This window comes from Ochotona princeps, chromosome 2 (genome assembly GCF_030435755.1).
Source record: "Ochotona princeps isolate mOchPri1 chromosome 2, mOchPri1.hap1, whole genome shotgun sequence".
Taxonomy (NCBI): domain Eukaryota; kingdom Metazoa; phylum Chordata; class Mammalia; order Lagomorpha; family Ochotonidae; genus Ochotona; species Ochotona princeps.
In genome coordinates, this window is record NC_080833.1 from 97,078,084 (window position 1) to 97,103,782 (window position 25,699).

Here is a 25,699-nt window from a genome sequence, read left to right on the forward strand (position 1 = left end):
CACTGGGAAATGCTCCACGTTAGGAAATGGGAATCAGTCATCCCCCTGTGACTCAGATGAGGAGACAAGCAGAGGTGTATGGAATTGGACAGCCCACTCAGCTCAAAAGAAAGGAGATGGCGCTCGAAGCCCGCCAGACAGACCCTGGGGCCATGCTGCCAAGCCCCCTGGCACTGCAGCCTGATTCACAGCCAGAGTCACTGAGAATTGCTACATGTGCCACCCCAGGTGTTGGTCTCTGCAGATGTGTCTGGAGCAGAGTGGTGTGTGACAGCGCTTCACCGATGTTCTCCCAGTTACTCATTTTCAAAAAGTCCCCCAGGGCTTGACGCCACCTGCTACTCCAGCGGCCCATATCAGAGCACTGCTTCAAGTCCTGGCTGCTTCATTCCCAATTCAGCTGCTTGTTAATGTGTCTGAGAAAACCAAAGACAGGCCAGGTCCTTGGGCTCCTGCTTTCCACGTGGGAGAGCAGGATGGAGTTCTTGGCTTCTGGCTTCAACTTGGTCTACCCCTGGCTGTTATGACTATTTGGGCAGTAAGCTAACAGGTGAAAGATTTATCTCTTTCTTTTTCTTTCTTTCTTTTTTTTAATCTGTCTCTTTCAAATAAAAAAGAATCTCCTTGATGCATCACAACAAATTCGTGAGCCAAGTTTTAATGATTACCCTCTTGTAATGGATGGAAAAATACACTCGAAGGCATCAAAGCAAGTTTTTGGAATTCAAAGAACCTGTAATGTGACTCCTTAGGTGACGGCTTCTCCATCTGGCCCCTGGCAGAAAATTCTCTCCTGTCTGAGGTCCCAGGAGTAGCTTTGCTGTTTTACTGAGCATCTGGACACTGGGTTTTGTGGCCTGATTGCCAAGTGTGGCATTGGGACTGCAGGGCGTGTAGGACACCAATAGTTCTCTATCACTTGCCACTTTTGTATTATGACTCAAACTTATTTTAAAGCTTACCAAGTATCTTGTGGGCTAATTCCATCCTTTTGGGAGCATGCAAGGCGACAAATGAAATGCACCAAGGCTTTGATCTCCTGCTGTGCAGCCTTAGACCACTCACTGGGTCCTTCTCTGCTTAAATTTCTCTATTGGCAGAATTAGGGTAATTCCTCCCAGAAAAGCTTGCCCTGGGGTTACACAGTACAGCAATCATTTGTGCTGTAGAGAAGGTGAGGGTTGTGAATGCTGTTCTTGTTAATAACAAGATGCAGTCCCTGTACCAGGAGTGCCTGGACCTGGGCCTTGGTGGGGAGGGACCAGCCTTGCATCACGGGAAGTGGTGTACTCCCCCTCAAAATCGGCAGGCACTGAGGGACTGTCGACGCTACCCTGTTAGAGGGGACTGGTCCCTGCCAGACCTCCCGCTGCCACCTAACGCCTGGAGGCGGGGCTAACCTGAAACTGTCCCTCTGCTCCGCCCACTGTGGAGCTGACTGGCTGAACAGCGGCGCGATGCTTTGGGGCTGCGGGGAGGAAGCCTTGAGGTGGTCTGGCTCCCAAAGTCTGGGAAGAGAGGTGCAGCAGCTGTTCCTTCTCCTTCCATCTCAAGGAACTCGGGGAGTTACTGATGACAGAGGTCCATGGCGAGGGGCTGGCCCTGGCGCCACCACAGCTGCAGGCCCGTCCTCACCACCCCACTGGGTGCTTTGGCCCAGCACACCTCACATTCTCTCTCCCTCTGCTCTCCACACTCCTCTTTCTAGAACCTTCTAGTGCATTGTATGTCTTCTTTCACAGCTTTGTGTATCTTTCAAAGTCTCTACAACAAGGACGGGACACTTTACCTGGAGCCATGGAACGATAAAACACAGCAATAACCAGCTAAAATTGTCACTCCAGGAAATTTCCTCAGCTGCCCTCATCCATAAACTGGGCATATGCATTGCTTCCTGCCCTGAGAAAGTTCTTTATTGGAAAAGTTCTTTATAAACATTTGGGCATGCTTTTGTCAGATTCAGGAGCAATCGGTTGTGGCAAGAAGCTAAGCTGATGTCCTTGCCACTGTCCTACGACCCAAGCACAGCCCAGGGATTTTCCTGGTGGAGATGTCCAAGAAGGGCCTGTGACCGGCCTGAGGCCACACAGCAGACTCTCATTCCAAATCTATTTCCCCAAGGCTTCTTGAGGCTGGCACCACCTGCGCTGGAACTCACAGCCCCTGCAAGAGCCGGTTGTAGGGCCTCCTCATTGGTACCTCAGGTTTCCCTTGGATAAAACCCAGAGGCAGCCTTTATCCTTCCCAACTTGTGAGAGACACAAGCTGGAGTAGGGGTCAGAGGTGGCTACTTAGTCCTCGGGACACAAGGTGTCTGGCAAACCCTCTTCTTCCTAAAGCATTTTCTTACTAGAATCCTGAAGGATCTCCTCATTGGGGCATCTGGGGTGGGCAGGGTAACTGAAAAACAGTCAAGTGAGATTGGATGGGAGAAAGCCCTGGCTGCTGGTACATGCACACATGTATATGTGTGTGTGTGTGTGTGTGTGTGTGCACAGCTGCTCCAGTGGGTGGTAGGGATGCTGAGGGTGTCTCCTTTCCCGTAACACGGGAGAACAAAGGAGCTGGGTCCGTGTTTCTCTGGTGAAACTCTCCAAATCAGGCGGAGGGAATATGCTTCCTTAGGGAACACTCCCAAAGAGCTGGGTGTCCCAGATGGAATTTACTTAAAAAAAAAAAAAAAAGCATCAATCAGCCTGATTTAGAGACTTAGAATTACAAAGGCTTCCACTACCCATTTCTTTCCCAGCTTCTTTCCTCTCCCCTAAGTTTGCCCAAAAGGTCCAGAAACAACAGGAGAACTTGGTTCTCATTATTTCCCCCCCTTAAAAGCCTGCCCAGGGCTGGCAGCCCAGGTCCAGAACCCGCCTGAGGCCCCATGCACCTGCAGGTGCTCACTCAGCCCTTCCCAGCTCTGTACACCTGTTCCTGCCAGTTACCTTCCCAGCCAACTCTCAGACCCACGGATTGTGGGCAGGGCTCTCCACAGGGTGGCTGTCACAGGGCCCTTCCCTAGCGACTCAGCAGGAGATGGTTTGACTGAGGACTGAGGGAAGTGTTGTCACGCAGCTGCCTGGAGTCCTAAAGCCAGCCCTATCCCATTAAGTTGGGAGCTGTGTCACATACCATAGCTGACACGCTACCAGAGTGGCTTTCCTGTCCCTGCGAGTTGGATTGTTACGAGTCCACAGTGCAGTGTGTCACTAGAGGGATAAGTCAGTCCTGGCTTGGAGAGGCAGGGAGCTCACCCAGCACCCGCCCCTGCCCCCCAAGGAAGGCTGTTCAGCTTTGCCCCTGTCCTCATCAACAGAGCTGGCTTCTTGATTTACCACATAGGGTTTTCCTGGAGGCCTGGCAGAAGGGGTTGCAGAAAGGACTCAGGAGTGGATGGTGGACCACTGCAGCCGTCGTCCTTATCCCTGAGGTGCCCCTTTTTTCCTTCAGAGTTTTCTCTTTGATTCTAGCTGTCCTGTCAGGCACTGCCCCTGTACCCTCTTTTCAGGTTCTGATCCAAGGGTGGACGCCGAGACCACTCCTGACTCCCACAGCATCCCCACAATGGGCCACTGATGGCAATAAGCTGTGTACCTTCTCAAGGTGGCCACAGGACACAGCTACACACAAAACCAATGTCAACACCTTCAGAGTCTGTAGCCACAGGGATACAGCCACCAAAGTCTGGGACCCCTTCACAGCCCATCCTTGGGAACTCTCCACCCATTGCTGGGGAGGGGATTGGTCTATCTGTTCCTTGTCACCTTTGCAGCGGAGACATCATGCAATTCTCCCCTCTGCAACCTCCCTCTTGATCTCATACTGTCCTGAGCTGACTGACGGGCAGAGCAGGGAGTGTCCAGAAGGAAGGCCAGGCTCACGCCACATGCCACACTCTCTGGAGAAGAGCTCCTCCCTGCTACTGGCATCCACTGTTCTGGCCCCCCCACAATGCCAATGGCTGTGGCCAGAGAAAATAAATGGAAACCACAGTGGCTTTTCCCTGAGGATGAATCCAGGCCAACACCATCCCACTGTCCCTGCTGTGCCTGGAGAAGGCAAACAGTGATTTCTCTGAAATCCTTGCTGGTTTTTGGATGTGCCGGGAAGAGGCTGAAGCTGAGCCTGCTTTGGGGCTGGAAAGAATTAAATTGGCCTGGGGGTGAAAGGGATAGAAAGAGAAGCCTTGGGTGTTAATCTAGTTGTGAGGCAGCACAATTGGGGAAGGTGGAAAGAAGCCAGGAGGACTCTGGAAAGAGTCCTAGGCTCAGGTGGCCACTGCAGTCGGCTGCACCCCAGGGAGGATAAGGCTGAGTTTCACAACAGATCTTCCCTCCACTGTTGCTGCTCACTGGGTGTGGCTCTGGGTAGTGGAGCTGGAGTGTGAGACTGCATCCACAAAGCAAGCACCATTGGAGGTTGACCTTGTAAGAGGAGGCAGAAAACTGCAGACAAAGTGGACCAGGGACATATACCATGTCTTTAAAAAGTGCACCGAAAATGAGTATTATGAAAAAAAATTATAAATGACATTCAAATTCTTTTTTGCACCCAAACTTAGGCTTTTAATTTTCCTTTCCCCAGTACTTTTGGAAGGGCCTTGCCCAGGATCTCCCCACCTCAGGAAGGAAGAGGCAGGGATCTGGGGAGAGCTGTGAGTTCCCCCTTCTGTCCACAGTCAGATGGAGAGGAGTCTGGAGCATGCACCACAGTGCTGCCTGGCCCACGTCGGTGCTCTGGCTGCTCACAGACCTTGGGACCTCAAGCAGGCTGCCTCACTGGGGATCATGGCAGGACCTGGCTAAGGAGCTCAGAGTGCCACACCCTGGGAGCCGAGCAGCCTGAGGGCAAGCCTCCCTCCTTTCCCCCTACCCTGCCCCTGCTCCAGGCAGCAAGAGTTTACCAGCAGGTGTCTGAGTCTTATTCTCTTACCCTTTCCTAACCTTACTTCTGCTCCCTCCCTGATCTTTGAGAAAGCAATCCCAGAGCCAGGAATGGGAGAATGTCAAGCCGTGGAAAGCCTAGAACCTCAGCCCGGAGAAGTCTAGAATGACAGACAAGGACGTCTTCCCCAGCAATCACCTGGTGTCTCTCAGGCCATTGGGACTTGGACATCTCGCCCCAGCACTCCCATCTCAGGAGCTAGTCTCTCTACTCTAATTTCCTCCTCCAAGGCCAAGTGGATTCCACAAGGAGCTCTCCATGTCAGGCTTCAATGATGCCCTAGGGAGAACAGACCCTCAAGGCGTCAGGGACTTCACCCAGAAAGAAAGACATGAAATATTCATGCACAGTGAATAGGTAAGCGCCAATTCAGACATGACAGGAAAATGTGGCAGCAGAGGACAGCTGATGAGGATGAATGAGGGCCAGATGGACACAGGTTCCTGAGGGACACTGGGACAGAGGGGAAGCCTGGCTGTCAGAGACACCACATTTTTCTCTATTGCTGCTGACATGCAATTGCCATAAAAATATGCTGCTGGACAAGACCTATCTAGACTGTGGAGCTGACTCTTCTTCCTCCTCCAAGCTCGGCATATTTATGTAAGTTGGGTGGGGGAGGCAGTCAGTGGGCTCAGTGGGCAGGCACTGAGATGAACGGTCTTCATCCCCTTCGGGTTTCCCTGTTGATGTTGCTTATGGGTTTGCCTGCTTCCAGTTTTAGCAGATCTCCTTGCAAGAGAGAGACTAACTTTGTGGTCTTTAACGCATCATGTCTTGAGCTCCAGGTGCTCTCGCTGCCTCTGCCTGTAGGTTGGAGAGGCTCATGGGCACAGAATGAAGATAGTGAATGGGCAGAGGACTGGGGAGGAAGGAGGAGAGGTGGCAGTAAAAAGAATAAACATAGCAAGAACATAGAGCATGGGAATTCCCTCTGAAAACACAGAGACAAGGAAGGCAGTGGGAAGGGTATTGACAGGGGGCCCAGGGCCCAGGGCCCAGATTGGCATCAAGTCCCTGAGCCACTCTGGTCAAGCTGTGGGACTTCTAGGGTCATCATTTGCTCCTGAGTGGTAGGTAGAGGTTTGGCTAGATCATCTCTGGGGCTGTTGGCAGTTTGGCTGTCCCCCAAATCCATGGGAACTTCGAGTTTTAACACTACAGTCTGCAAGAAAATCCACAACCCTGCAGGGACTATCCCAGCTCCCCCAAGAGGGTGACATGTCTCCCTGAATTACTCCTGATCTAGGGAGCTCAGTGCAGTCCCTTCCTCCTGAAAAGATGCCAGAGTTAGAACCTCCACAACAGTGTCCAGAGGGGCTGCCTGGCTCCTGTTCCACCTTGATCAAATAATCTGTCTCTAGGAGGAAATGTCACTGCATGTTCCCAGGTGATAGAAGTGATTGACAAGCACATACACTCTTCGTAGCAAGCTGGGGCAAGCCCAGAAAGCACACCCTTGTTGGAGAAACCCTGTTGGTGCATGAGCTTGTTGCCTAACGATTTTCCATTCATTCCGTTGTAAGGGAAAGATGGGCTATTTGAACATTGAGAGGCACAGCATACAAATGGGGGTAGGGGAGTATGTTGGATTGGGGGATAATCAGGGTCATCATGCTCTACCAGCTCCAGGCTAGAGCAAGTGGCAAGGTTTGGGTCTGGCTGCCAGGGGAGGAGCTGGGCTCTGCAGCAGCTAGCCCAGGAGGGTGGTGGGCTGCCTGGATGTTGGAAGTTTACCCGGGGAGAGAGAAGATGCTGTCTCCACTGTGTGCAGCCCCCGGCAGCTTCATAAGGCCACTTCCTCTGATGCTGCAGGAACAGGACCTATCATGCAAGACTAAGTTCAAAACGACTTCAATAAAAACACCTGCGGCCAGCAGAGCAATTATTGAGCAACTCTGCTTCAGGCCAGGTCAGGGCCTTGTCTAGACAGATTAGCTTTGTTTTCAAGCACCACATGGGAAACTTTTAACCCCATGGCCCCAAGAACAACCACTGGGCCTGACTGGCCCCAGTGAGAAGGTATGGGTGGGAGGGTGGGTGTAGGTGAAGCAATGCGGGTTGGAAGAACTGTCAAACTCACCACCTGACCAGGTCCTTCCCCTATACTCCAGTGAGAAGAGCAAGCAGACAGTCCCATCCAGATGCTCTGGGCATTGCTGGGGGTGAAAAAATACACTGGGCAGAGGGTATTTCCACCCTGCAGCCTGAGGGAGGGGTGTAAGAGGAACAGAGGGGACACAGAGGATAGGGACGGCAAGGGGGACCAGCTCTTGGGAGTGTGGCTAAGGGAGCATCAGTTAGGACACTGTGACTGTGAGGCAGTTCTCTCTAAGCAGCAAGGAAAACAAGGTTGTCTTGAAGTCCTAGCCTCTGGCTGAAGTCGGTAGGGACCAGGCAGCTAAGCGAGCCATAGCCCGGCTCACGTGGGCTGCTCGAAGAGCAGGGAAGGGCTGCCCATCTTCATGCATTATACAATGTGCTCCAGCTGCAAGGTCGGGCCTCAGGGAGCAGTATTTGTGGCTCTGGGCAGGCCTCCCAGTCAGTCTGGCTCTCTTCACACCTCCTGGGGCTGCTGAACCTCCCTAGTCTACCCTGCAAGCCTCCCTTGGAAAGCTCTTCCTCCTTGCTTCAAGCCTGGCTCTGTCCTGCATGGGAGAGTGTCCAGACACTCAGGAATTCATGGCAGAACACTAGCAGTGCTGGGGTCTTGCCCCAGATCTCTGGTGGATGGAGTGGGCTGTCTCAGCCTGAGTGGCTCTGCATGGCATCTCTGCCTATTCCACTCCCACACTGCAGCCGCCCCAGGAGACAGCCCATGCATGGAACCAGCCTGCTGGACACCCAGCAAGGCCAGCCTTTATATGTCACTTCAGAGCCTATCCCCTCCAGAAAGCTTCTTAAAAATAACGCAAGCCATGCCCGGGTCCTCTGACACATGATCTTCCCCAGTCAGGCTCCACCAAAATGACTCTTGTCAAGACGCATGAGTGCCTCCTTCACGCTGAGTGGAGCAGTCAGTTCTCCCGACTGCATATTGCCTTCTGGCTCACAGCGGCCAAAGAGTCAATCCTCCCCTCTCTCTTTCAGCTTTCCCCAGGCACTGCAATCTCCCAGATTTTCCCCCATTTCCCTGGGTGCTGGTTTTCAGTCCCCCCGCCCCCGACTGTTCTTTGCGATTCCACATCAAGCTTGTGAGTGTCCTAAAGCTCAATCTTAGCTCTGTCTAAACTCATTCCTATTGAGAGCTCAACCATTCTGGTGGTTTTTCACAAACTCTTGTTATTTGAAAAGCAGAATGACAGAGAGTGAGCAATCAAGTGAGTGAATCTTTGAACTGCTGGTTCACTCTCCCAAATGCCCTCAACAGCCAGGGGTTGGCCAAACTGATGCCAGAAGCCAGGATCTCCAGCCAGGTCTCCCACATGGGTGGCTGGAATCCAAGGACTTGGGCCATCACCCACTGCTTTCCTGTTGCAGTAGCAAGGAGATGGATCAGTTGTGTGGAGTAACTGGGATTCCAACAGCATCATGGCATGAGATGTAGTTATTCCAGGCAGTGACTTAACCTGCTGCCCCCACAAAAGCTGGTGACTTTGAGGACCATTTACATGCTGACATCTCCACACACTGAGTTCCTTAAGCCAGGCCTCTCTCCTGAATCCTAGACTCCATATCCAACAATCTAACCACTTGCATTTCCAAAAGCTGTCTTGTTATCACAAATCCCAATACAAGCTCCTGTGCTTCCTCCCCAAATGGGTTCTTTCCCCAAGATCCCCCAACTGCACAAGTCATTCAAGCCAAGATCCTCCAACGATATGAATTGTTCAAGTTGAAAATCTTGATGTTTCTTTTTCTCTAGCCTAGACCCCACACTCAATCTGTCTGTCAGCAAATACTGCTGATTCTACTTTCTACTACATCCATCAATTAGCTACATCTCTCTTTCCTACCACCACCCTTGTTCAAGCCCCTGTTATTGTATTTTTAAGGCAAGAGCCTCCCAACCAACCAATGTCTGTCTCTGACCTGGCAGCCCAGCCAAATCCCAACCTTCAGGCTCCAATGATTCTTGTGAGCGGTTGTAGACCCTGAATCACCTCTCCTGCTCCATCCGTCTCTTGTGGTAACATTTACTCTCCTCTCTCCCAGCTCCATTTCTGCCTCAGCCTCACACCCCTTCCCCCAGCTTCACCTCCTTGAACAACGCAGGTGCTCTCCTACCTTTGAACTTGTCTTTCCCTCAGCCTGGACCTCTTTTCCAGGCCTAGCTCTCCCCCTTGCCCTCTTTTAGGTCTGCTCAAGTGGCACCCTCTCCACAGGAGGTCTCCAAGCACCCTGCCCCACAAAGACAGAGACTTTGTTTACCCCTGCATCCCAGTGCCTAAGATGGGGCATGGCAACCAGAAGATGTTCCGACAGATCATTGCTGTGCCAACTCTTCCTGCTTTATCTCCCTTGGTTCTCTTTTGCTTGGATCTCCTCTCACCTGGTGCTCGTGATCGGCTGCCCGGCTTCTTTTTTCTCCCTGGTGGTGGGGCTCCCAAAGCTCAGTTTTCCTTCCCAATCCTCCTTATACCATCTGACCCACCACCACACTCACCCACTCTGCCAGCTTCAATGAACATCCTACATAGCCACTGCTTTGACTGCATTTTTACTTGCTCTGATTCCTCTGCTCAGCTGGAAGGTCCCTGACAACAAGGACTACATTTTTCCACCCCCAGCTATCTGGGTCCCAGCTGTCTTCTTCGAGGCTCATTGAGGATGTGTTGGGTGCATGACGGCTCATTCTGCTTCCCTGTGATGTTCCTACCCACCGCTTGCTCAGAATGGACCTGGGCCCCTGCAGTGGGCACCTTGCATGGATGGTCAATGAGCCTTTAGGAGGTTGTATCACAGGACAAGTAATGAGTCACAGTGGATCAGTCAGCTGAAACTTTGGTTTTTGTGACCACCCTTGAACCTCACTGGGGTTCAAGAAGAAACAGAAATCTCTGCCAAGGAAGGAAATTCCATTCTAGGAGGCCCATCTTGCCTCAACATGACGGGCCAGTGAGGCGCTGCCTGTCCTCCAGAAGAAAAGATCTGCCTTCTTGTCTGTGAGGTCTTGAGGACAGGACTGGTGTGGAAGTCATTGCATTCGCAGCCTGGTGCATAGGCCATGGTAATGACACTACAAATAGTTATGACACACAAAGCAAAGTAACCCAAGCTTAGGTAAGGGATGGTCTCTCCAGATCTTTTAGTCCAAGCAAAACAAACACATCCCCTACCTTTCTGTTGCTGTTTTTTCACTCCCTAGTTTTTGTTGTCCTCAAAGCCTAGGCTAATGCTTTTTCTAGAAATTGCTCCAAATCAACCCCATCTGACTCTGATTTGCTTCTTCCCTGTCTCCTCAACACTTCTGCACATTGCTTCTGCTGCAGTTGCATAATTATTCCTGGAGCATCTTATTACCCAGATGTGTTGGGGGCTGAGGGCCACAGGACCTCCTTTGTAGTTCCCGTAGCCTGGGTGCTCTGAGCTGGAGACTCTTATTTTGCCATTCTTTCCACTGCCCAGCAAGTGCCCAGTAAGGTAACTGGCTAGCACACAGTTGGCACCCAATGGATGCTTGCTAAGCAGAAAAGGAACAACGTCAGACCCAATGTGCATAGGAGGAATAGGGGTCCCAGTGTCAGCACAAAAGCTGGCTCCTGAAGGCAGGCACCATGCCATACAGGCTAATCCTTTGCCTGCAGTGCCACATCCCACGTGGGTGTCGATTCTAGTCCAGGCAGCTCCACTTCCAATACAGTTTCCTGGTAAAGGCCTGGGAACCCAATAGGCAATGGTTCAAGGCCTTGGGCCCCCACACTCATGTGGGAGACCTGGAAGAATCTACTGGTTTCCAGCTCCAGTTTGGCCCAGTTTGGGCTGTTGTGGCATTTGGGAAGTGAACCAATAAATGGAAGATCTCTCTGTAACTCTGACTTTCAAGTAAACTAAATCTAAAAAAAAAAAAAAATCTGGCTCCCCAAATGGACAAATTTTAAGAGGACTGATACGATCTAACCAGCCCACTGAGAAACCAGAACAAAAACAGTCTCCCGAGTCCCTTGTGAGCCATATGCATTCAGCCCCAACTGTCTGTCTCAAGGCGTGTAGCCACGCTCTCCTCCAGCCACACTTGGACTGAGGGGTGGGATCTTGGCCTTCCTTCTTTTTCGCAGGGTAACACTGGACAGGTCTCTTAGCCTTGATGCCCGGTTTTGTCATCCCACAGAGGGGGCGGGGCCAGGAATGCAATGTGTTCAAGGGGTTTGTGCTCTTGGCATTGGGAGAAGAGTGACAAACAACAACCAGCAGATCCCCTGTCAGCTGGGACATGTGAGGTGCTGGGTGGGAGGAGCAGAGGGCCTCATGGGGACAGGAGGACATCCCAGTGGTGCCGGGGCCTCCCCTGGGGCAAGGATCTTGTGGAAGCCAAGCCCGAGGACATAAAGAGGATTGGCTGTCCCTGCCATCAGGATTTCCAGAAATTCTGTACAGTGCTAAACTACCACCCTGGGGCTCAGGCTCTATACTCCCGGGCATTGGGCTGGTCTGGGCCATCCAAGAGTCAGGAAACTCTCTAGGACAGAAAACTACGAAGTTGAGAACCCTAGAACTTTACAAATGGTGTAACACTGGTGAACTACAGCCCAGAAACCAGACATTGCTATCCCAAAGTTACACAGTGAACACAAGACACAGCTAAGACAAGAAAGGAAATTGGAACAATGCTGTTTCACCAAGAAGTTAGAACAGGTAGCCTGTATTGAAGCCAGGCCAAGCCCAGAGAGATATGAAAGCAGCTCAAGGTTGAGCCAGCAAGGAAGACACCTGCGGGATGGGCAAAGCTGGGCTGTGTAGCCAGTCTGTTTCATTTCATTTAAGTGTCATTGCAGAACGCTGCAATGCCCTGTATGCCATTACTACCCCCATTTTCCTGATGCTGCAACTGAAGAAGCTAGAATGCAGCATCAGGTTGGCTCAGCACCACAGCCTGAGCTCTTGCCATTATAGCTCTGCTCATCCCAGGCCTAGGGGGTATTGCGCTACTAATGGCTGCCCTTCCTCCCTGCAGGTCCCAAGTGCAGGTTTCCTGGAAGCATACAGAACAGTGTGTCACCCCCGATATCACACACACACACACACACTGACCTAGCAGGGCCCTGGTGAGGCAGGAAACTGGCTAAGTCCATGAGCACTACCACCAAGCCCAACACATATTTATGGCCCCAATTATGGCCTCCAGCTCCCACTGCGGCAGTGCAGGAGTGGGAACAGTGACAGGAATTGTTGTGTGCACTGGGGTCTGGCGCCTCTGTAGCAATAACTGCAAGATTACGGAGATGTTAGCAAACCTTGGTGATGGCAGCTGTATTATCATGATGAATCTCCAACTTCATATAGAAATAATGAGACTGGGGGAGAGGCAGGAGGGGAGAAGGGTGGAGAGAGAGGGACTAAAGCCAGATGGACAGCAGGGAGGGTCTGGTCGGGTCAGTGGCAGCACTGCCCTGGGGCTGTAATGGATGCGATGAACTTTCTCCACTTCCTTTCTGAGGCTGTGGACAGCCGAAGGCTTCCAAGTGTCTTGGCAGTCAGGTTTGCCCTGGTCTTGCCCTCTAGTCCCTGGTGTGTGTTAGCAGCTGCACTGCCCAGGCCTTGCTCCAGATCAGCCTAGAGTAGGCACGCAAGGGTCCCTGGTGGCCTGGGACTTGTGATGCACACAGAGTCACGCTTGCACAGTGCTGACTCCCCTTCACCTGCCTAGGAGCACCAGGGTCAGTGGATGCAAGTAAACCGCAGGAACCTCCAGACTTCGCTGCTTTAGACTGCAGCACTGGAGCAGTGGCCTGAGCAGATGCACCTGCTGGGGCTGACCCCAACTCCCATACAAACTCTAGGAGTCAGAGAAGGGCAGCATGCAGGCCCCGCAACCATGGGGAAGACTTTTTCATGGTGCTTCTCCTGATCCCCTATGCTTTGATCTCACTGCCTGACTGACACACCCCTTTACCTCAACCACGCCTTGGGAGAGCGCAGGAAAGAACTGCACCACATACATGCTTCATGGTGATTTATGGAGTGCAGCTCCTGGGCCCAGGGCGTGTGCACAGCTGCCATTCCAGCCTGCCCCGTCTGGTTGCCAGCCGGCTGCACGTGCTGTTCTTGGCAGTGACATTTCAGGAAAGCAAAAGGTGAGGCAGGCACTGGGACACCAGACTGCACTCAGCAAAGTCAGCACCAGTGGATGAAAAATCCAGGCACTCTTCCTAAGGCAGAAATAGCACCTGCCATGCTGTGTCCCTGAACAAATCAGGGCACGTACCCTCTACCCACAACAGTGGGGCTGTGTCCCAGCCTCCCTCCTGACATGCTGCACTCAGAGTGAACCAAAGCAAGGGCCTTCCAGCAGATTTGGGTTATCCCTCCCCTGAGACAATGGTGCAAGAAATATCCAAAGAGGAGCTGGTGTTGTGGGGCGGTGCATTAAGCCATGGCTGGCAGTGCCAGCTCCCCATGTTGGAGAGCTGATTTGGGTCCCTGGACAACTCTACTTCTGATCTAGCTCCCTGTGAATGCACCTTGGGAAGATGGCCTAAATGGTTAGGTCCCTGCACCCATGTAGGAGACCCACATGGAGTTCCAGGCTCTTGGCTCCAGACTGCCTGCCAGTCCTGTCTATTGCAGCTATTTAGGGAATGAAGCAGTGGATACAAGATCTCTCTCTCTCTCTCTCTCTCTCTCTTCCTCCCTTAGAGTTTCCATCTCTCCCTCTCTCTATTGCCTATCTTGCAAATAAAGCTTTAAAAAATAGATAGAGGGAGACCCTCAGCCAGCTAGCACTCAGGACACAAGAGGAGGTCGGTGGGAATCTCCTTGCTGGGGTCCCAGCTCGCAGGTTAGAAAGAAGTCAAGCCACTGCACCTGTAGGCTGCACCGCACAACTCCTCAACCCAGTGGATGGCAGCATCCTGTCCACCTCAGCTCTGCGGACTCTGGACAAGCCCTCTCCAGTTTCCTGTGCTGACACTGTGCTTCCTGAGTCTCAGCACCTTGATTCCTTAGGGAACTTCAACTGGCTATCAACAGCCCAGCACTTGTCCCCCACCGTGTATGCATTAGCCTGGTTTCCTTTCAGGCTGGCTCCCTCAACTCCCAGACTGCATTGGGAATACAGGCTTAAGACAAGGATGGGGCTCCACTGTGTGTGGTGATTAGTGTCCTTCACTCACTTCCAGTTCTGCTTCTGGCCATGTGAGAGGAGTGCTTGGCTCCTGCCCCTTGGACAGTAGCAGTTGCTGTGTTTTTGCTCTGGTTAATGAAACGTGCAGGAGAGCAACACGTTTAACTTTCATGTGGAAGCCTTATTTAAGAAACAGGGCATGATATGCACATCCTCTTTCGATGTTTAACTAGAAGAGCTCAAGTAGAGAGGGAGCCTCTGTTGGCTTGGATCCCTGGGCAACACGACAGAGCTGAGCCCCCAGCCAAGCTGCAAAGCGCACGTAACATGAACAAGAAGCAAACCTTGGTTATCTTAGGCCACCAAATCTTGGGAGTGCTTCCTTGCTGAAGCACAACCTCATGTATCCGGAAGCACAGAGCCTGCTCTGGCTCCCTAGCCCAAGCGTCTAAAACACGCTGACACTGTGAGCAGACACTGATGTCTGGTTTAGTCTGTGGGCCAGGCTTAGTTCGCAGCCACGACCAAAGGGATGCATCACACCGTTTGATAGGTGGCAAACCTGTGGTTCAGCCGGTAGACACACACCCTAGAAGGTGCGATGAGAAGCAATAGATAAAAAATACCCCCTCTTCCCACCCTCATGAGAATTCTCCCATCATATGTCTCAGGGTGGACAGAGCCACGGACACTGGAAAGTCCTGCTTCACATCCTAAAGTGCAGAACCATTTAGGAAGCCATGGTGGCTGTCTTCCCCTCCACCCTCAACCCCCTGCCAACACTCTCCAGAGCTGCTAATCGTCCAGCAGCCAGGGAACCAGAGCTGTACTCACACTCGTGGCATACTGGATGTCCTTCCAGATGGAGGTCTCCCGAGACAGGTCGGATGCTTCAAAGAGGTTGTCCAGGATCACCTCTCCGATCATGTCGTGGCGGGAGAAGCGGTCAAAGTCGAAGACACTGAGGTGCAGCTTGCGGTCAGCCAGCTCCTCGTAGGGCACGGGGAAGTGGAAGTTCTCATCGAAAGTGGGGTTCAGGGTCTTGCGGTGAACCCGGGTCTGTAGCTTGCACTTGCGGTCGGGCAGGAGGTAGATCTTGACGTAAGGGTCAGAGCTTCCGCAAAAGTCCTTGGCAGGGAGGTCAAAAGCCTTGAGGATGCGCACGATCAGGGTCTCAGCCTCATAGTCGTAGCGGAGGCTGAAGTTGATCTTCCCGCAGCTCTTGGCGGCCTCGGACTTGGCGTCGTCCCCGTCCACCGACTTCTGTTTGTAGAGCTCGGGCTTGATGCGGCCGATGCTGGTGGGCTGCTCTGCTGCTGGTGGCAGCTCGTTGCCGTAGTCTACACTAGACACGTGCATCTGCCGGGGCAGGTGGCGCTTAAAGGATGTGTGCCTGATGGAGGAAAGAAGTGGGCAGGGAGAGTGAGGTCAGGGGAGGAGGGAGTGGTGTTGGACACAGCCCTGGTGGCACTGGCTCATCCTAGCCCACATGGAGCACCTTTCTCCCTCTTGCTGACCCCACTCCTCCTGTGCATACACTTTGTACACGAAGTGGCTGGGAATGGGGCAGGTCTTAGAGTATGGAAAGCAGCTGGAATGGTGCCAGGTCTATATTAAGCTCAGTAAATGTTAACCATTGCTCTCAACACCACTTTTCTTGCCTGTCCGGTAGCTGCTGCCTGGCATTCTTTGCTAGCAGGCATGACTCTTTGCTTCACTGAGCCATGAGCTGCCTTAGGAGACAGCTCACCCTCCCAGTGCACGCCTTTTGTCATCACTACATCACCTATGCAGTATTTATTACACAGCAGATATTGGAGTGGTTAAGAACATGGGTGTCAAAGTCACAGGGCAGAGGCTGATTTTGGCTTAGTCCCTTTCTGGATGTATGACTTTGGGCAAATTGTTTAGCCTCTCTGTGCTATAAAAACAAAGACAATAAAACTCAAAATTGCAGGGCTGGTATCATGGTGCAGCAGGCTAATCCTCTGCCCTGAGGTGCTGGCATCTCATGTGGGTAGAGGTCTGTGGCCTGGCTGCTCCACTTTTGTTCCAGCTTTGTGCTTAAGGTCCAAGTCCTTGGAACCCTGCACCCATGTGGAGACCCAGAAGAAGCTCCTGGCTCTTGGCTCCTGGCTTCAGATCAGACCAGCTTTGGCCACTGCAACCATTTGGGGAGTGAAGAGCTTTCTCTGTTTCATCTTTCTCTCTGTAAAAAATTTGCCTTTTCAAATAAAAATAAATAAACCTTTTTTAAAAATCACAATTACATAACATTGCTGTGAGAGTGAAACACATTACTGCAACCAAAGAACTCAGAAGAGTAGTGTCTAATAAGTGACATACGTGTGTGTTACGGTTTATTATCATACACTCCACCACTGGCTTCTCACAGGCACCTTGCAGGAGTCCAAAGTCCTGCTTTGGGGTGGGGACAAGTGAGGCTTAGGGAAGGTGTTTGAAGCTGCAGAACAGGTGTGTTCATGTACCCCTAGAACTCCTGTCGCTGGCCTCCAGGCTGGCTCCAAGAGCCCCTGCCCTTGTGTGGGGTCTCTGGGAGGGAGCCAGGAGCCACACTGCAGGGACTAGGTGGCCATAAGAGCCTGTGGGTTGGAGTAAACACAATTCTTCACAGACGTACATTCCACACCTTCTAAACATGAGTGCCTGTGTGTAGAGGAGGCTTTGGCACCGTGTGTTCAGCACAAGGCTGTCATAGACACCTGCTATGGTACAGGCACTAGGGAGAGGTTTTCCAGTCCTCTAAGCAGCCTCCTGCCAGCATGGCAGCACTCTCGCCTGGTCTCCTGTGCCCTGCCAGCTGACATCCCTGGAAATGCATCACAAACTTTAAAATTGCTGGAGGCCTTTGCATAGTCTTTCTTTTGTTTGACCTCTTGTCCTTTCTCCAAACACCTGAAACCCCTGACTCACTCTGCTACACAAACCACAGGTGGCTGTATATCACTTGCATACTCCCTTGCCTCAGTTTCTCCTTTCAGGAAGTCATCCCTGGTGTCTCCTTCCCAGAACATAGCCCTTTGTCCAAGGACAGGCTGGGACGGCGTAGGGCAGTCAGGACACCCCTCACCTGGTGGACGAGGCTGGCTCTGTGGTCTGCCGCTGCAGGCGCGTGTGGCGCATGATGTGCTCCTTGACTGACATCTGCACCTCAGCTGGGATGTCTGGGGATGTGTGGCTGATCTTCACAGCTGCTTCCAGGAAACCCAGGCCGCTGGGGTCCTTCAGCTTGTCCGCCATGGTGCCGGGAGGGCTGGGGCTCTGCACGGCCTCCAAGGTGGGGTTAGCAGACGTGGGGCTGGAGGTCTCCTTGCTCCTCCGGGATCTCCAACACAGCTTCCAAAAGAGAAAGAGAAAAACTGCCACCAGGGCCACGCCAGACACAATAACCACCACAGCAAGGAGGCTGATGGAGGTGCCTGCCCTCGGCACGCACCAGGCAGGGAGGGACAGAGACAGACAAGAGGTGGGGAAAGGTGGGGAGAGGATGCCAGAAGGGGGGCACACGCAGGAGGACAAAGACGGAAGAAGAGAAAAGAAAGGTTATGAGAAAAGCCACCAGGTCAGGGTGAAAGAGGGGCTCGGGGGCTGACTTGCAATCATCCACTCAATACCATCGCTGTAGCCTGCTGTCACCCTCAGCCCAGTTTCCCCCAGATCCCTACCTCCACTCCCTACCAGCTTGGGGAGCACCTGGGCTGATTCCCTACCACCTGCTGTCATGTGCCCAGGGAAGAAAAAGCAATTTCAATCACGGCAGCCTAAGCAAATGTGCAAACTCATGAAGCGTTCCTGTTTGGATGCTGTTTGCATTTCTATTAGAGCTGTTACTACAGCCAGACTTAGAACAGAGTCATTTCTGTACATGGTACATGGCTCTTTTCCTGAACAGGCTGGGAGGCCCTGGGGGGCAGAAGCTGGTGGGCCTAGCTTCTTGCCTGCCTCCTCATTCCCCCAGTCTGTCCCCCTCTACTGTGATCAGGACAGGAGTGCAATGAACATGCAGCTGACTTCAAGTCGAGGGGGTTGAGCACATCCTTCTAGGCAAATCTTGACTGCTTCTGCACCCACAGAACCCTCCACATAGTAGGATGCAAGAAACACCTGTACACAGATGATGCCTGATCTGCCTGGTGTATTTCAAAGGCAATACAAAGGACTCTCAGAGCTGTCCTTTTCCGTGCCTACTCCACTGGGACCTTTGTGTTGCAGTGGGCCTTAGGATAGGCACTCACTGCTATACTTCCAGTCTGTCCCTACTTGACCCTAGGAGGTGTCCATGGTCCCCAGAAAGCTGTGCTGGATGCTTCCCTTTCTGAGACATTATTTTTAAAAGAGATTCATTTATTTGTATTTGAAAAATAGAATTATAGAGAGAGAAGGAGAGACAGAGATCTTCTATCCCTTGATTGATTTAATTCCCAAATGACCACAATGGCCAGAGCTGAGCCAATCAAGCCAGGAACTTTGTCCGGGTCTCCCACATGGGTGTAGGGTCCCAAGGACCCACACCATTCTCTACTGCTTTCCCAGGCCATTAAGCAAGGAGCTAGATCAGAAGTGGAGCAGCTAGAACTCAAACTGATGCCCATAGGGGATGCCAGCACCGAAAGCGTAGGCTTAACCTGCTATGCCAGACTCTGGTCCTTTTCTGAGACATCATTAAAAGCAGACTGCTCTCCAATCATGCCTCTCCAATTCTAAGAATGAACCTGTGAGCCAAGGCTTCTTCCAGCTCTGAGTAGAAAAGTCAGAAGCTTCTATAGCAATGGTCTGCCTGGCAGGCTCCCCAGAAGGTCACTTGTGCACAAGCCAGCAGAGAGCTGAGAGCTCTCTGTGCAGTGACTGAAGCATCAAGGAACTGCACAGCCACCACACAGGCAGATCCCTGGCTTCTGCCGCAGAGGTTGTGACTTCAGGAACTGGCCACATCCTTGGGAGCTCAGCCCTCCCTCCATGTCCCCTGCAGGCACATAGGGATGCAGCTCCTGAGTTAGCCTGTCCCTATACCCTAAAACATTTTTAGAAATGAAAGTGGGTTTTATACATGGGAGAGGCAGCCTGCAGGAAGGACTTGCCTGTGGTCCCAACCCAGTCAGATTCAGAGCCTGGTTGGACCTGAGTCCAGATGTCCACTGGCCAGCCTGGCACTTTTCCCACCATCTCAGCCTGTTTGTCCCTGATTTGGCTGCTGGGACCCTCTGTTAGTCCAGTTTGCCTGATGCACGAACTGGAACAGAAACTGACATATGGGGATGAATGAGTGGCATACAGAACAGCTGCAATTGTCTCTCATCTTAGTGAAGTTCTGCCAAGGTGAAACCTAAACATTAACCACGCGCCAGGTTTTGGATTAGACCTGGGTTGTTAAGAAGCCCTGGGTCGGGGGGCATGCAGGGTGCTCTCACATGTCACAGGCTGTGGGGGTGCTGTTCCATGTCCAGGCAAATTTGAGAAGGCTTATGACCCTTTCAGGGGTCCTGCCCATCTCCCTCATTGCAGGTCATTTCCCCAGGAATCAGGTAGAGCCTCCATTGGCCAAGAGTCTTCACATCCTGGCCACCTATACTGCCCTTCCCTTCCTCCTGCCCAGCCCTGCACAGAGACGATAGTGCGTTTCCCTGGCCAAAGGGGTTGAGATTCATTCTTCATCTTCACACTGATCTCAGCTTCACTTGCAGACTAAAGGTCTCCATGGGTGGAATATCCTCGGGGGAGCCCCAAGAGAAGACACAGCTCACTTTGATCCTTCTTTACTATCTAAAATATAAGAAACAAAAATTTGAATATCTAGATTGATACTAGTGGTGACATTTCATTGTTGGGTTTGGCCAATGCATTCAACATGACTATATCCAAAGTGCGTAATGCAAAATTCGTTTTATAGTTGTTGCTATGAATTCATGACTAACTGGTTTGGAGACTATTTCTCCAGACCTTCATCCCACTGGGATTGCCAGGAAAGTCACTGAAGATACCCATGTCCTTACTGCAAGAGCCCGGCTACCCCCAGACCTTTGCGTCTGCTCCATTACAGCTGTTCTGATGCATTCTCTGAACTATGAGTCACCTTAAAACAAAAGGTACTTCTAGGCTTTGTTTTCCTTTGATCATACATCTTACTTGCTCTGGTAATAATTAGAATGTTAATGAGAGGGGAGGGGTGCCCAGAGAGAGCACAGAGTGCATTCAAATGTTCAGCCCTACCAAAAAAACAACAGAATTCATAAATAAAAAGTAGGATGGGAGAAGGTAGCAGGCCAAAGGAGTCCATTTGGCTTGGTGTGGTTGCTATTTCAATCACAGCTACACGTGACTCTCAGCTGTTGCTCCCTCGGGCCTGTGATTAGGGAAGGCAGGGGGTCTGGACTATTAGGAACCAGTGTCCAGTGCTCAACAACACAGCTTACTAAGACCAAAAAGGGCCCTTTCAATGCTTGGAGAATCTCGTTCCAGGACTAGGGCAGCCTGGGCTTTTGATTCCAAACAAGCAGGCAATGTTAGGAGAATTAGGTCCTAAGCACACAGTGAATCACCCCCAGAAGGGTACAAGGGGATGAACATGGTTTGTAAGAGTAGAAGCAGGTGTGAGGAGGGAGGGGAATTATTGTAGAGAATTTAGCCTTTTTACAATTATTGCACGTGTCTTTAAACTCAGCCCTCAGCCCCTGATGAAAGATGCACTGAGGGTGGGAAGGCAGGCAGGTTCCCATAACCACCCAAGGCTATGCAGAGACCCAGGTGATGCAAGATGTGTGCCTCCATCCTCTAGGCCTGCTGGGGCCCACATACCAGGATACCACAGCACTCTAGAAGTCAACACATCTGACAGCACAAACTCCTTCCTTGTTCGAAGCTTGGCCCTCCAGGGCCAAGAACTTTGACGGATAACTCCATCACCCTTCTGAGTCCTGACCTGTCCCTTTTCCTATTTAGATCAAGCCTGCTTGCTTCCAAAGAAGACAGAGGCGGCTTCAAGCATGGGAGAAAATACATTGAGATTGAAAGAACGGGCCCGGCGGCGTGGCCTAGCGGCTAAAAGTCCTCGCCTTGAAAACCCCGGGATCCCATATGGGCGCCGGTTTTAATCCCGGCAGCTCCACTTCCCATCCAGCTCCCTGCTTGTGGCCTGGGAAAGCAGTTGAGGACGGCCCAAACCTTTGGGACCCTGCACCTGTGTGGGAGACCCGGAAGAGGTTCCAGGTTCCCGGCATCGGATCGGCGCGCACCGGCCCGTTGCGGCTCACTTGGGGAGTGAAACATCGGATGGAAGATCTTCCTCTCTGTCTCTCCTCCTCTCTGTATATCCGGCTTTCCAATAATAATAAAATCTTAAAAAAAAAAAAAAAGAAATTGAAAGAACTTCAGGATTCCCTCTTTTCCTCTTCTTCCTTCTTCATTTCTCCCACCCAGACAGAAAGAAGTGTTACCCTGAAGTCCATTTGGACTTATGCAAAGTCTACCTCCACTGCTCCCAATGATGTGCCTTCATTTGCTCATTTTTAAAATGGAGATAACAATATTACCAACTGCATAGTGGCCCTGTGAGGTTTAAGCAGCTCAAAAGTATATCAGAAGAGCTGAGAACAGGGCCTAGAACATAGTAAGGCAATGTAGTAAACAATAGCTATTTGAATTAAAATTACCTGTACCCAGTCTGATTTTGAACATCCCATTGCTTTGAAATTTGTCTAGTACACAGATCACTTATAAGCCAGGAACACTCACACAGAGAGATATTTAACCCTATCATTATGTGCCAAGAGCAATCTCCTTAGCAGAGATAATAGAACTATTTCATTCACAGCTAAGCCTCTCTATATCTCAAGACATAATGATGCGCTATTAAAGATCACACTTTGTCCAATTCTCTGTTAAGATTCATTTGTTTCTCAACTGTTTTGCTGCTACCACCAGTCAGCTAGTGGGTTCCTTAGGAATGAGAAGAAACCCAGAGAAGAAAAATTGTAACTGAAACTATCCTGGAAGTTTTCCTGGAAGTCCAGGGAAAGAAGTTCATCATTCAAGGTGCTGTCACAGTGGAGCTCCACCTGGCGCGGGGAAGCCAGCATAGCCGATTAGCCAGTGGGCTCTGGGACAGGAAAGGGCCCTGGACACAGGCTTTGGATGTGGTATTGTGTGGAGGCCAAATGCATGGCTTCCATTGCTGGCTGGACAACTGGACCTCCTCAGGTATTCAGGCGACCCAGGGCAGTCATCCCAGGTGGGCAGTGGCACCAGAACAACCCCCAAGCACTGTCCACCCACACAGCTTTCTGTCCAAGTGACCTTGAACAAGTTGCTGAAGCTTGAAAAACCTTGGTTTCCCCCTCTTAAGGAGTAAGAGATCTAATTATTCCTACCCTACAGAATCACAGTGAATATGAAGTAAGCTCAGACTTTCAAGCACAATCCCCTGAAGGTGGTGAATACCCCCAAATGTAATCTGCTGTTATTTCCCTTGATGTGATTTTTCCATGGCTTTTCCTGTGTGCAGAATGGCCCCAAAGCAATACCCAGATTCAAGGCAGGTCAGACCGCAGATCAGAGGATAAAACAGTTAACACACACACACACACACACACACACACACACACACACCTGTTCTTTTTCTCTTTCCTGGAAAGTTAAGAGCCTCTAAAGGGGGGCCAGCACCTTCTTAGCACCTTAAATGAGACTGACTTTTTTGGAGGTATGACAGATGATACCACTGCCTCCTTCCTCCTCCAGAAAACACCAGGTTATTAATTAGCACCCAGGGCTTTCTTATCTTCCCCATTGACACTTCTCTTTCTCCACAAACAGAGCCTGAGAAGCCCCCTCCCTGCCTCTCCACCCCTAGCGTTAGGCTCCATCAATAGCTCCCTTGGCTGGCTATTGTTCCCATTTTTTCCTAATGGGCTCCCGTGTCAGGAAAATCCATTTTCTAACAGTAACAGGCATTCTCACTAACAGATTGTGATTGCAAAGATAAGCTTGGGAGAGAAAGCCAAAAGGAAGAATCGTTTTCCTTGCTCACCCCCTAAGGTGGAGATGGCTGCCCTCAGGGGCCTTGGGGGAGAGGGTGGCTGGTGACTTCACAGAGGAGGGGAAGGCTCAGGCTGTGCCCAGCAGGAGCTGCCCAGTTGAGCTTGGGTTCAGAAACCAGCGGAGACCTGGGAAAAGCATGCAGGGCAGAGGCAAGCAAGCAAATGGGGCCTAGGAAGGAACAGCACTTAATCTGGGAAGGGAGAGACTAGGCAGAACCCTAAATATCCACACTGCCACACTGCTTGTTATTGATTTCAATCCAGTAGGCATCATGCCCCTTCCGTTATATCTTTACATCGTTGCTATTCACCTCTCACAAAGAAAGCAAGTGTGCCAATGTTGACTAATTATTGCAAGGGTACAGAACATTAAGTATTCGGGACTTTTGGAGGTCCAAGGACAGGCTCTTGAATCACCCAAGGAGGACAGGTGGTTCACCACAGAGTCGAAGACCAGAGAGAAAATCCAGGGAAGTTTTAGTTGCAAGGAACAGAGGGTGCACACATCTTATGCTCTTTGGTTTGATACTTCTGAACCTGGAGACATAAGTGTACCCTGATAGTTCCACCTTTTTTTTCTCCTTGGAAGTACAGACCCAGCAGATGCAGACCCCTGGCAAAGCTGCATCCAGAGAGGCACCTGATGAACATCTGACTGTGTGTGTGTGTGTGTGTGTGTGGTGTGTGTGTTGTGTGTGTGTGTACACATGCATATGTTGGGAGAACAAGGGTGGTTTGGAGTGAGGCTCACAGACATGTCGATTAATAACACTCTCTGCCATGGCTTATAAATTCATTAGGAGAGCTGGGTGTAATTAAAATTCAGGGCGGGAGGGGGAAGAGAGGGAGCCGAGGGCTTTGCTGCCTTTGCTTCTTTCAGAAATTCGGGCTGCGCTACCGATGAGAATAATTAGCAGAGTCCAAACAGAGAGGGAATTAATGCTGCTGGAAAAGCCGGCAAGAGGAGAGACAATGCCATGCTGATGACGGTCACACCAGGCTTCATGACTGGACGCCCGCTTCTGCCATCATTAGGGGACTTGGAGATAAATGGGAGACTGATGCGAACTGCTATAGCTAACAGAGCCTGAGCACCCATTTAGCAATTATTAGGATTATTATTTTGGCAGATGGTAACTGTACTTTTCTGCCTTATTGGTCAGGGTATGTGGGCCCTGTAGATGTGGAATCGAGGCTGGAGCAGCAGAGAAGGGCAGAGAAAGCCAACACCAGTCCTTGCTCTTCTACGCTCCTCTCCCTGTTTATGCAACTAGCCAGAGGAAAGCTCTGTAGCAAGACAAGGGTCCACTGTCCCTGAACACTGGGACAGAGATATCACACCCATGGCTCCTGGATGTCATGCCTGCTGTCCTGGCGCTCTGGATGCAGTTCCCAAGTGTGGCCAGGACTTACAGTCCTTGTCTTTGGACAAGCAGGCCTAGTGGAGGTGCCAGCCAGTTCAGACAGGACTTGCTTTTAGCAATCTCTCTCTGCTCAACCACCTGACACAGACCCCAAGGAAAGCTTGCCTTTTCCATGTGTCTCCCGGCCAGTCCTAATCATTTACAACAGCATGTCTCATATAGGCAAGGCGAAGTACAGTTAGAGTAGTCAGAAGTGAGCACGTCTTAGCCATAGAGTCTCAAGGGATGGGGAAGATGAAGGTCCCCTGAAACCAGTGAAGAAAACTTTCAACTCAAAGGTGCTGAATGTTGCTTCTAGAATCCTGAAGTTCAAAACACATCAAAGTAAAAACATCATCCCTGTGGATTCTAATGAACTGTGCATTACATTTTGCCACAGAGAAGACAAACTCCACCAGACTGCTTCCATTCAGCAAGGAGTACTTGATTGTTTCCTTATAGGAAACTTGTACATTTAATTTGTCATGGTAGGCTGGTTAAACACACACACACACACACACACACACACACACACACACACCTATCTACACTCTATTGCAAAAGCCAACTTTAAAGCCAGGTGGCTGAATCACAAAACAGTCATGAGCAAAATGGGCAAATAGCGCATCAAGCTAAGTTGGGGGATAACCATGGCAGGCTGCTAGCCAGGAGGGGGTAATTCCTGCCTTTTCTGCAGCACATCTGAATCTTGGCTTACTGCCATAAACCCAGACACCACACTATCTACACCTAACTCTTCACAATCTGACCTAACCTAGGCAAAACATTCATCCACCTCCATGGGGGCAAATAACTCAAGGAATGGTGGAAAGCTTGTGTCCTGCTGTGGGTAGCAGGGGATTGTTACAGAGGAAAGGAGACCCTTTGTCTTCATAGCTTTTAAAGGAAAAGGCAGCTGACTTTTTGTTGGGATAGTTTATCTTCAGGGTTTCCAAACCAGGGTCCCATTAACTGAGGTTTCTGGTGCAATTCCTAGCAGAGACACCGGAGGACAGGGGAGGTCCCAGCAAGTGGCAGTGGAGTCTGCATGACTGCAGACTCTCAGAATGTTTCTTGACATTCAG

At 51.1% G+C, this 25,699-nt stretch overlaps 1 protein-coding gene across 1 annotated transcript in view; it reads right to left on the minus strand.

The window, feature by feature from the left end:
* SYT6 (synaptotagmin 6) overlaps positions 1 to 25,699 on the minus strand; it is a 54,764-nt gene that overhangs the window by 26,428 nt on the left and 2,637 nt on the right. Inside the window, exons 2-3 of the mRNA XM_004581899.3 lie at positions 17,253 to 17,601; positions 14,996 to 15,554 (exon numbers count right to left, since the gene is read on the minus strand). Coding sequence (XP_004581956.2) covers positions 14,996 to 15,554; positions 17,253 to 17,601 — 908 coding nt within the window. The remainder of the gene's footprint in view (positions 1 to 14,995; positions 15,555 to 17,252; positions 17,602 to 25,699) is intronic.